At 40.0% G+C, this 13,065-nt stretch overlaps 1 protein-coding gene across 1 annotated transcript; it reads left to right on the top strand.

The window, feature by feature from the left end:
* Window positions 1-854: 854 nt before the first annotated feature.
* LOC307157600 (uncharacterized protein) lies at window positions 855-2,759 on the top strand (the record flags this gene model as incomplete). The annotated part of the gene is made up of 4 exons (XM_079869530.1): window positions 855-928; window positions 1,032-1,337; window positions 1,432-1,600; window positions 2,743-2,759. The coding sequence occupies exons 2-4, from the start codon at window positions 1,155-1,157 to the stop codon at window positions 2,757-2,759; spliced, it is 369 nt and encodes a 122-aa protein (XP_079725656.1). The 5' UTR covers window positions 855-928; window positions 1,032-1,154.
* Window positions 2,760-13,065: the final 10,306 nt, after the last annotated feature.

Here is a 13,065-nt window from a genome sequence, read left to right as displayed (position 1 = left end):
AGATGGCATCTCTTGCTGTTTTATTTGTAGCTTTTGGATAGTTATGTATATTGCTAAAATTTGGTCAAATCTAATTAGATCAATAAATGGAACAAACTGAACATAAATGTTTAGGTAGACTGTTTATGAACCTCAATCTGAAACTTGCATTAGTTTTCAAGTCACATTTATGTATATAGTGCTTTATACAATACAGATTTTTTTCAAAGCAGCTTTACAGAGATAACATTATAAAGTTATCAATTATGTAAATAGAATTTAATGCAGCAGTAAATAAGCTCTAAGTCATTATTCAGCTGAAGTTATTTCAGTTGAATAATGACTAGGAGCTGTCCACACTAGAACATAAAATAGCAAAGAATAAATGTAAGCTAAAAAATAAGGTAGTTAAAATAATTCAGTCAGAAATGAACTCAATAGCGCCCCCATGGAAATGTCCTCACTCTGCTGGTAAAATGCTGGTTCTTTTCCTTTGTGTTTTTAAGAAGCTGAGGTAAGAACTTGAATCATGGACACACCTAGTGTTGAAATATAGTATATATTTATCTGTAATTGCAGCAGAAATTGTGGTCCTCACTTTTCAGGTTAAATGACTTGGTCCTCACTTTGATAGATGTACAGGAATGTATGTGTGTGTGTGTGTGTGTGTGTAGACGTACATTTTCGTGGTCCTGCTGTAATCCGGTAATCCTGCTGTAAGTTTGGGCGAGCACAGATCGCCCTTCTTGACCATGAATACGCCTGGGCGCATCAGTTTCCGGCCATAAAGGACAAACTGCTGGGCGGGGAGGATGCCAAATTCTTTTTTTTTACCTCAAAGCCCAACCCATGTAAGAATTTGAATGGGTATTTCCAGGAGGCGTGGAAGGAGATGGGCCTCCCTGGATGCCCGACATTCACTGACATAAGAACGTCAATCGCCAGCCACGTAAGTGTCTTCTCACATGAGCACATATTTTTGGTTATCACTGTGTAATATTTTATCTTACCAATTTGCCTTTGTTTTCCCTTCTTTTCCTCTGTGTTTGTAGGCCAAGTTCACGTACGCGGCTGAAGACAGACAAAAGTTGGCCAAGTTCATGTGCCATGACGTGCGCACGGCTGACAAGTTTTATGTAACAAACTTGTCGGTGAAGTAGGCCGTCGAGCACCGGATGCTGTTTCAGGCGGCGCTCCAGGGACAGGAGCGGTCACCGCCCGAGACAGCCCACACACCGCAGAAGAGAAAGCGGCCCATGAAAAGGGCACCTCAGCCCCGCAAGCGGTCTACTAGGGATTTCGACGTGACGTCGAGCAGCACCAGCCCAGATGATGCTGTACCGGAGGGGTCTGATAAGGTAAACTGATATCATGTAATGAGACTACATCCATACATGTTGTCTTGATTTGCAGACTAATGATAAATTGTTCTTCATGTATTTTCTTTGACAGGAGGAACAACAAGGCTCTGGAGAAATGGCGGCTGAGGTGACAGAGGAAACCAAGCAGCTGAGGGTGGTCATGACTTCTCTGGGCCTTAAAGCAAGACTAAAACCACGGCGGATCTCACCTCTGCAACTTCGCAAAGTTATTGCTCTGAATAGATCAGGCGGCGAAGAAGGTCAAACAATCTATGGAAAAGCGCCACTTTTCCTATTCAGAAAGAGATGAATAGTTTTTTCCCCTTACATCTGACCTTTTTCTTCTCTTTTTAATGTGTTTTTTTATTGTTTAAATATTATTAATCTATTGTTTTTCTATATTATTATTCTGTTATTATATTGTTATTATATTTGTGTGCTTTTTTTCTAATAAATATACTTAGATACAGTGTATAGATACATTGCATTGAATGGGAATATTAATTTATGGCCATTTTACCCACATATTGCATAAAGTAAAATGGTGTATCAACTCATTCCATTATATCTTTCTTAACGTAGTTGAGAATCATCTTTATACAAATTGTGGTTAAAAAAAAATCCTGAAACCCCAACATTTTGGTGATCTCACCTCTGCAACTTCGCAAAGTTATTGCTCTGAATAAGTCAAAAGAGGCGGCGAAGAAGGTCAAACAATCTATGGAAAAGCGCTGCAGAAAGAGATGAATAGTTTGGGCAGAGGGTGGACCACGGTGGGGGGTCCCTGCCCGAAGCTCAAGTTCTCTGAGTCGGGCAGAGGGTGGACCTAGGTGAGGGTCCCTGACTGGAGCTCTGGTTCCCTGAGGTGGGCTGAGGCTGGTGAACCTCGGCCGGAGGGAACCAGAGAACCAGGGCGGCCGCCAAAACCTAAGTTGATTTTGGGTTACCAGTGGCCCGGTTCTCTGGTGGTGCAGGGTGGCTGGGACAGTAATGCCCGGGCTTAAGTTTGGGACCCCCGGGTTCGCATGGTGCTCGTGTGAGGGTGGAGGCCTGGGCTGTGGGGTAGCTCTGGTTCTCCGAGTCGGGCAGAGGGTTGACCATGGTGTGGGTCCCTGCCCTGAGCTCTGGTTCTCCAAGTCGGGCAGAGAGTGGACCTAGGTGGGGGTCCCTGCTTGGAGCTCTGGTTCTCCGCGTCAGGCCGAGGGTGGACCATGGTGGGGGTCCATGCCCGGAGAGGTTAGAGTTAGAACATTTCTAAGTCAAAACAGCATCCCACCTGTAACTTATTCGACAGATCCCCTGTAGGCTGTCCGTGGACAGTTGAATTTTAATATAATTTTGCATAATTAATAGCTGTTATGTACATAACTGTGTTGTATTGTGTCTCCTGTGTGGTGTACAGTAGATTTCACCTCGTAAAATCACTGTAATTCAAAAAAAATGACCCATAAGTGTGCTGTCCACAGACAGCCTACAGGTGCCCTGTCAAATAAGTTACAGATGGGACTTCAACGAAAACATCCCACCTGTAACTTATCTGACGGGTCCCCTATAGGCTGTCTGTGGACAGTTGAATTTTATACAAATAACACATAATAAATAGCTGTAATGTATATCATTGTGTGGTATTGTGTCCCCTGAGTAGTGTACAGTAGGTTTGACCACAAAAAAACACTTTATTTATGAAATATGACCTTTCAATGCAATGTCCACAGACAGCCTACAGGGGCTCTGTCGAATAAGTTACAGATGGGACTTCAACAAAAACATCTCACCTGTAACTTATTTGACAGTGTCCGTGGACAGCTGAATTGTATGCTAATTTTGCACAATTAATGGGTGAAATATACATCAGTGTGTTGTATTGTGTCCCCTGAGTGGTGTACAGTAGGTTTGACCACAAAAAAACACTTTATGAAATATGACCTTTTAATGCAATGTCCACGGGGAGCCTACAGGGGCTCCGTTAAATAAGTTACAGGTGGGAAAGCAAGACAAAGGGATGAAGAATAGGCTGTCAGGGGACAACAAAGGCGCTTTGTGGACAAACCGATGAAGAATAGGCTGTCAGGGGACATCATAGGCACTTCGTGGACAAACCGATGAAGAATAGGCTGTCAGGGGACACCATAGGCACTTTGTGGACGTAGGGATGAAGAATAGGCTGTCAGGGGACACCATAGGCACTTTGTGGACAAACCGATGAAGAATAGGCTGTCAGGTGACACCATAGGCACTTTGTGGACGTAGGGATGAAGAATAGGCTGTCAGGGGACACCATAGGCATTTTGTGGACAAAAGGAATGAATTATAGGCTGTTAGGGGACAAATAGGCACTTCGTGGATGTCCCCGCCCACCCTGCGACTTCGGCCAATGCCGTGGAGCGTGTAAGGGTGAATATGCTGTAAGGGGGATGTTTAGGCACTCCGTGGACGCCCACCCCCAACTTATTCGACGCCCGTCGAATAGGTTGCGGGTGGGACGTTGGTGAGCCACCTGGTGTCCGATGCCCAAACTGCGGTTTTGGGGAGGTAACTTCTGGCCCCTCCCATATGGCCCCTGGGGGGTCTACAGACTTTCAGGAAGGGGCGTCACGGGACCCCCCAAAAATTGTTGCGCAGCGTCCATGAAGTGTGTCCCACGCCGTGTAATTTAAGTGGCGCGGTGTACCCTGTTCAAAATGCCTTCCCTAAAGTGAGGACATGAAAAAAGAAAATAAGCTGCTACCTATAAAAAAAAATGTTTCGGCATTGATTTTTTTTGTGTACAATTTGTTTAAACCAATTGTTTGTTTTCTCTGTTCAACTGTTGGCGATTATTGTTATTTATACACTTTGTACAGTGTGATTTCAAGATTATTTCTGTTCTGTTTACAGTTTGTACAGTGTTGATGTCATTTCAACATTGTGATTGTTAATTGTTAAACTTGTTTTAATAAATGTTTTTGGTTTAATTGTGCTACTGTTCATTTACAAGTACCAATTTAGAAATTTGTTTATAATGCTAATGGTGAAGCTAGGTTTGTCTGTTTCAGCATACTGGTTTAATGTTGCATTTACCCTGTAACTACACAGAACAAGGGGGTAACAAGCACCACTTTAATTTACAGCACGCAGGAGTTACACTTACCCTGTAACTACAGTTGAAACGGGTAACAAACACTACTTACTATGTAACAATACGAAACAACACTATTTGCACAGTAATTACAGAGAAAGGTACTCTTATTAAGAAAACAAAACAAAAAAACTTTTAATTACACAGTATATTTGCCCTGACATTTAAGTGTCATTGCAATACAATGTGATAAGGTAAGTTTTAAGTACTACATGGTACGTTCTAAATTAAAATCATAGCAGAAACTATTTTTTTGGCTTAACGTTAAGTAGTTTAGTAAGAAAAGCCAATAAATGACATTTTTATCATACTGTACTTACATACAGCCATATATATGATGCTGAAAATTCAGCTTTGCATCACCGAAATAAATGATAATTTAAAGTATAATAAATTGAAAACCAATTATTTTAAATTGTAATAATATATCACAATATTACATTTTTTTCTGTATTTTTGATCAAATAAATGCAGGCTTGATGAGCAGAAGAAACTTCTTTCAAAAACATTAAAAATAGTAATGTGTCCAAACTTTTGGCCTGTACTATATATATATACACACACAACCCACAGATGTCAAAATTACCCTGTAACTACATTCTGCACACATATATTCAAACGCACATAACTATAGAACCAATTATAAATGCGCATGTGAACGCCATCAGCGTTTCTCACAGGTTCGTGTTTAAAGTCTGTGTAGAGAGAATGGTGTTGTTTTAGCGGCCCCTAATTTAATAACAAATGATTGTTGCGACGGAAGCAAATCAATCAAAACTAACTTTAGCTGGAAAATAACTTTATTAAAGAACAGCTATAAAGCCAAAACAATCTCTGTTACCTTAAATTATACGTTTATCTCTGTAAAGCTGCGTTGAAACAATCTACATTGTTAAAAGCGCTATATACATGAAGATGACTTGACTTGACATTGCACAAGAAGATATTTTGCCAGAAATGTGATAAAAACTTTTAAATTCACTATTAGGCTTGGGTATCGAGTATTGATTGGAACCGGGACTAGCTTTGCGATTTTCCCGGAATTGTTCGAAAGTTTAAATTTCGATTCCTAGTTTCGATTCACAGTCCGCCGACCGGAAGAAGAAACCGCTGAACACCAACGAAGAAGCGTCCACCGGAAGTGTTGGCATAACCAAGCGAGTTGAACATGGATAGCGTGCGTCGGCGGTCCAAAGTGTGGCTTCACTTTTCTAAACGAAACGAAATCTCGGCAAAATGCAATATTTGCGAGAAGATTGTTTCGTGCATAGGAGGGTGCACGTCGAACATGATAAAGCACCTCCGAGTTCATGGAGTAGAAATAAATGTGTGCCCCGTCTTTGACGCACTGCGCCGACCGTCCTCCGCTGCCTCTTCCTCTGGCTCTGACCCCCAGCCTGGCACCACAGTGACTGCACTGCAGTCCGAATCCGGTAAGTAAAACAATACATTTACAATAAATAATATGTCCTGCGGCAACATTGAGGCAGCTAACAAATTAGCCCACATATTTTGTTCATAGACAATTTACGGCCTGAGATTGCGAACGTTAGCCAGGCTGGTGACTCCACGACTCCGCGATGTGCTGAGCCTAACGTTACTCCGTTCACCATAGCGGTAAGGGGGAAGATGTCGGTGCAACAAAAGGAAGAGTGCCACAGAAAGGTCACTGCACACATCGTGAAAAGGCTGCATCCCTTTTCAGAGGTGGAATCACCAACATTTAGGTTAGTTAAGCAATAACAATAGATCTAAGCTAATTGATACTGAGCTAGGGAGCGTTTCCCAAAAGCATAGTTGCAAACCTGTCCATCAAGAAACGAGTGGAGAGAGAGCTGCAGATATACCAGAAAGTTCCACCGGTCCTTATGTCTGAGGACCCTGCTGCATGGTGGTGGAACCAAAAAAAGACTTATCCTTTGCTGTAGGGCTGCACGATTTTGAGAAAAAACCTAATTGCGGTTTTTCTGACAAATATTGCGATTGCGGTGCGATTTTCGATTTTTTTGGTTTTATTTATTTTAAAGCTTGAGTAAGCAAACTGTACTTTTTATGTAATTTATGTAATAAATATAACCTTATTGTAAAGTGTTACTGATTAGTTATACTCCGATTCAGACGTCTCCTGAGTTCACTGTTGGAAAGATCAGTTGTTTTAACCATTCATTAAAATGAATCGGTTCAAAGGAGTCATTAGTTCGCGAATTGGACGTGTCATGCGCGTTGTGTGATTATCCCAGCAGTTAGGACATGGACATCTAAGATTTCTGTCAACACAGAAAACATTTCATCACTGGATATTTTTTTCGTTTAATTAAAGAGTTTTTTTTTTTTTTTTTGTCAGTTAAATGTCCGGAACGCTTTTCAGTTCAATTTATTTAGCACAATTCACACCCAGCGATAATTCAGGGGAAAAAAAAAATCTCCGAATGATCCACATGAAACTTTGGTCTTCCGACCTTTTACCACCGTGTCGATTTATTTTGATTAATATGTGCGAGGGAGAGAGAGCAAGACAGCGCTTAGTTTGGAGACGGTGAAGTCTTGTTTATATTTTCGCCTGGCTCCGAAGAGAGAGAGAGAATGCGCGCGCGACCGGCTCTCTCTCTCTCTCTGCTCGTTCTTTCAGTTAAACATGCGCCCTGTCACTCACAAGCGCAGCAGTTCATCTACATTACTCACCGATCAAATAAGACTTTGGCGGGACAAAAATTCACTTTGGCGGGCGCTAAAACAAGTTCAATGCAGAAAATTCATGCGTGAATTTAACTTAGTAGGCTACATGACCATGCACTCGCACAAATGCGACCACATAAAATTTTAACTCGCACATTCTCAAAAAATGGTCGCATATGCGACCATTTTGGTCGCAGTCTGGAACCCTGGTGTCGGTGGTGATTTTTAAGATGCTGGTATAGATTGGTAGTGTTTCTTCTGGATCTGGCCACGGCACGTCGACATATTTTAGCACTCTTTTGCTCCACGTCGTTCTTCGCGAATCCAAAATAAGTCCAAACAGCTGAAGTACAAGTGAAGAAGTGCCTTCGGCCATTTCTGCGCAGTTACAAGCTTTTTCGAGGTACACGTTGTGTGTTAGCTGCTTTGCTGCTGCCAGAAAGCCGGTGCACTGCATACAACCTTGTAACTTTCCATTGCCATTTCTAATTGGCCAGCAAGCCAGGAACGCGAGATTCGACCATTTTGATTGGCTAATAGGTTTGTCACTCAAATGTCAGAGGCGGGGGGAAAAACCTCAGACTCCTGAGGTTAGGTTATTGCGGGAGTTAAAACCTCAATATCGATGCGATAAAGGTTAATCGTGCAGCCCTACTTTGCTGTCAAATCTCACTTTCTCCTATTTATGCGTTCAAGCTTCTTCTACACCCAGCGAACGTGTTTTCTCCACAGCAGGAGATCTGTCCAGAACGCATCCTGCCTGAGAAGGCAGATATGATCATTTTCCCAAACAAGAACTGTTTCTGATTTTATACTGTACCTGCTGCTAATCTGGACTGGGTTTTACAAGATGTTTCTTATTGTTTACTTGCTATTCTGCACCAGGTTAGCCCATCAGTGGGAGCACGGTAACATGTTTAAGTTGATACACTAATACACTAAATATGGTAACAAGAGGGCTGCCTAACATTTCTTACAGGAGGAATAATTTTGTTTTTAGTAATAGAAAGAATTTTCTTTGGGAAATCCAATCCAATCATCTGACATCTCCCTGTACTAAAGTACCCTCATGTTGCCATTATATTAATGTACATGTTAAGGAAAACATTTGTGACTAAAATAAAACAAATTATTGTTCAAATCTGTCAGTTTAAATATATCATGTTCAAAGGAAGAACTACCACACAACCACAAACAAAGAAAAAAATATCTCCGTGTTCTTCATTCCACGCAAAGAAAGTAACAGTTAAAATTCATCCTGACTTCAACAACAGGGTATATGCAGGAATCATAGAGGTGAATTTACTACCTTTTACTACCTTTTTTACCACCTCCACAATAATTTTTTACTACCAACACGACATCAAGCAGCAGCCCTTTTTTGGGGGGGTGGGAGGGGTATGCAAAGCACCACTTACTACTTACTATAAGGTATAAGTGTGACACTGTCACACCCATCATACATATTAGGTACACTAATGTTTAATTGTGATCAGTAAGGATTGTCATTGTCAATTATGTTTTTTTTTTGTAGTGTCGAGTTGAGTTTCAGTTGTCCTTATTAGTCCATGAGCCAGGGGGGTTGATCGGTATCAACAGGGGGGCAAACGCTATCATTGTTTTTTGGCAAGGTAAATCTGGTGTATATCTGGTTTAGGCTCACGCCCTGGGACGTAAAACTAGGGATATTATCAATATTCTATAATATGGTGCTTGGTATCGTTGGAAAGGGGACCTTTTAGGCTTTCATTTAAGCCCAGTACTGAATCTGTCTGACAAACACAGAGGTCACAAGACTTCTTTAAACCAAAAATAACACACATTTTTCCACAATTTCCGCCTAAACTGTATGCTTTCTTTTATCCCTGTGGCATGAAAGAACATCACGGACACAAAACTCAACAACTTCAATACTCAAGGCACTCTGATGACTCAGAAAATGTATAATATACCCATACTATTTATTTGTGAGAGCCTTAAATTAGACTTGTGCAGCCAGTACAAGTCTTCAAAATAGAATGGACAAATAGAATACCCTATTAGTCCAGGGCCAAATGGCCTGTTTATTCATGTACAGTTGTAATAAAAAGTAATTGTTTCAATAGTGTAGTCAATGGTGTTGTCAACATAACACTTGTAAGTGGTTTAACAAAATGTTTCTATCATGTATTTTGATATTCACCCACTTTCAGTTAGAATGTCAGAAAGAAGCTAATGCACGGAATGTTGATGGATTTTGACAGTTTGAATCAACTTCCATTGAGTTCCAGGGGTATTAAATGTAAGTACAAAATACTTTTTCTCTTGTGCTTGTGAATTGGTGGGGAATAGTAGAGGTAGCTAATGTAAGCTTGGTGTTTTTAGCAGGCTAGCTAGCTTGCAGGTTAAACCGTGTAACAGTAACTGCTACAGTGCAGTCAGGGCTCTCAAGTGTCACGTGACAGTCACTCATTTCGGCCTTTTGTTACGCCCTCTCGCCACACATTGTATTTCTCACTCGGAAAAACTATTTATAATATATTTAATGTAAAATCGCTGTAAAAATCTATTATTGTCTATCCATTATAAAAGTGCATCTGTCCATCATAAAAGTGCATCTATCCATTATCCATTATAAAAGAGCATCTGTCCATCATAAAAGTGCATCTATCCAATATAAAAGAGCATCTATCCATCCATAGAATATTGACAATATCCCTAGCATGAGCCTAAACCAGATATACACCAGATTTCAAAAACGGAATTTATTTTAGGGGGTTAGTAACTTCATGAGCTCAAAAAAGTGATTTCGCTACCACCGCTGCACTGCTATCGTGATTTTTCTAATACTAGGGGTGTATACCTTGCCAAAAAACAATGATAGCATTTGCCCCCCCCGTTGATATCGATGGACCCCCCTGGCTCATAGACTAGTACCCTCAAGGTCTGGGTGACCTTTCAGGGAGAGGAGGTCTGTCACAGTATGGAAGAATTAAAAAGAAGATATGTACGGGCTGATAACAAAGACATTTTTGGAAAACAACTCGAATTAGTGCTTCCAAGGGCCTTACATTTGCAGTGTCTGGACAAAATCCAACCTGAAGTCTTTGAATCAGGATGCAGAGACCAGGCACCCACAGCTGCAGTCCTCAAAAACATAGCCTACATGACACGAAAGAAATGCAGAAGGCATGAACACGAAATACTAAGTCTTCTCAAAATGGTGGAGGACAAAATGGATGAAGACAATGAAGTTCTCCAAAAGGTGATCTTACACCCCAAAGGAGTCATGCTGTGGTCCAAAAACACAATCAGACTGTACCATCAACGATGCAAGGATGATATTGTGTATATTGACGCCACAGGAAGCATTATACAAAAAGCGCGAGGGAAATCAGCACCTTTTTATGTGTATGAGTTGGTGGTGAGGCATCCTATTAAAGGATCCTCCCCTATCCCTGTTGCAACGTATGTCACCTGCCAACACACCACTGCATCAGTGTTATTTTTTATGGAGTCATTTCAAACGGATTACTACAAGTTGTTTGGAAGGAAATCTGTGAGGAGACCTGTGATGATTATGTGTGATGGGTCCCTTGTTCTGATGCAAGCTGTTGCCTACACTTTTTGTAAACTTTCTTTGGAGAGCTTGCTCAGTGTGTACTATGACATTGTCACTGGACAGTTGAAAGAGGTCATGAATATGCCAATTCTTCATCGCTGCCTAAGCCACATCATGAAGAATGCAAAAGTGTTCTGCAGGAAACAGTAAGTTGATTATACATATATTGTGTTGTCATACATGGTTAGTCACATAAAATAATTAATTAACTTTGGAATAAACAATTGAACGGACATGGTCATGGTTTACAGTGGAACTATTCTTTAAAAGGTGAACCATATAACCACAAACTCACAAAAGTAGTTACTATCAAAATTGTTTAAAGTACTGAATGGAATTCAATAATTGTCTTTAATTTATTTTTAAGGTGTCTTTGTTACACTGCAATTATACATTTGAGTACTAAATCATATTAAGTAATTATGTACTATAGGGTTAGGCTTTGGTTTGGTTTAGTATTTAATTGCATGTTATTATAGTATAATTCATAGGTATTACTAAAGTAACTGTAACAATGACACTGTAAAATAAAAGTGTTACCAAAAATTATGAATGTTACAACATAGCTAATTACTTCTGCCTGTGTATTGAAGGTCTGTAATGTTACTTTACGTTACAAAGAGAACCAAAAACTCTTTTAACATGTTAAATGTACGCATGACAAAGATCAACTTTTGTTTTCTTCTGAGAGGTATTCATGGTTTTTGTCTGTAATACATGTTAAACTTACATTTATCGTGTTTGTCAGTTCCCCCAAACACTACAGACTGTCCATGCATCTTTTTGGCCTCCTGACAAGTGCTGCCACGCTGCTGAAAACTGTATCACGATATAAGCGTTTCATATCGGTCATATCGATAATTATTGATTTTTTTTATGACCTATTTAAAATAAAGACCAGAAGAAAAATATATTACATTTAACATTTTTATTTTAAACTTAACCTTCCTCTGATTATAATTTCCTCAGTTATAAAGGCAGAAATGTCAACACAACCATGGAAAACATTCAAATAATTAAAATAATTAAATAATTAAAACATAAGTCTAAAATCACAAACACTTAATTATCTCTAAACATTAAGGTGCAAAATTAAAGAATACGTACGAAATGCATAATAAAGCATAATAAAATAAACGTAGAGAAACCGACGACGGTCTTGCATAATTTCCAGACGACACTGGTCTGTCAGACTTAGAAAATCCCAAAAGCTGCCATACTGCCGAGCTGACTTTTCCTGTTTTATCAACAATTTCCTCGCTCGCTGCTGCACTCATTTTCCACTTATCACTCCACGCCGGTTCTGTTACTGAAAGATCCAACACGAGACAACGATATGCCGCAACCATGTTACATGACCGGCTGTTGGCGTGTCACCCCCTACATTGCTAGGTTACCAGAGAGTGAGTGCTTTTGTTCATGGAACCAAACTTGCTTCACAATCTCTGATTTCTTCCGGCAAAAAAAAAAAAAAAAAAAAAAAAAAAAAAAAAAAAAAAAAAAAAAAAACGAACGTTTTATCTAACGCATTTTTTATTGATATTGATTACGTGTCTATCGCGATACATATCGCTATCGTTTTATCGCCCAGCCCTACATGACAGTCCTGTTCTCAAGTCCTCAGAGTGGTGACAACGTGGAAAAACACTTCCAAAACCTTCAGAACAGGTTGCAAACAATTGTCTTTTATGAAAGCAGTGACCATGCAGAAAATGCAGAAAATGACTTTGAGGTTTGTCTGATTTGTGCAGTGTACAGCTGTATGTTTCTGGTTCACTTCAATGTAGTTATAACATATTTATATCATGGTGTATGATGTTAGCTTGATGCATTTGAGTGACACAGCATGAAGTGCCATGTAGCATTGGCTTTATGTGATGACATATGTGCCTCAAAAATCGTCACTCATGATTTCATATAGCATCAAGTACTGATACAGTACCTCTTTCCCTCCGATTATAGAACCACACTTAATAATCCAGATGTTTGTTTGCTTAAATACAGACTGAAAGTATCTGTTCATTTGCAGATCACCATGGGACCCACAACATTTCAAAGTCATTTTGCGGAAATAGTGGCAAACGCACCTGTGGATGAAAAGGAGGAGCCAAATGAGTATCATTCACCTACATTCATGCCTAACCTTGTCAAATATTTCCTGCCTCAGGCAGTTTTGTGGTCTGGTCTCATGCTGGGTAAGTGACAACTTATTTTTGAGGATTGCTTGGGGTGAGGTTGTGGGATTTGAACAATGGCAAATATTTGACATTGTTACAGCCATAACGTTAAACAAACAAACAAACAAACAAAAATCATCTTAAATCGACATA

The sequence above is a fragment of the Squalius cephalus genome, assembly GCF_949319135.1.
Source record: "Squalius cephalus genome assembly, chromosome: 4".
NCBI lineage: Eukaryota > Metazoa > Chordata > Actinopteri > Cypriniformes > Leuciscidae > Squalius > Squalius cephalus.
Note: the sequence above shows the minus strand (reverse complement) of the source record. Positions and strands in the feature narration are given on the sequence as shown.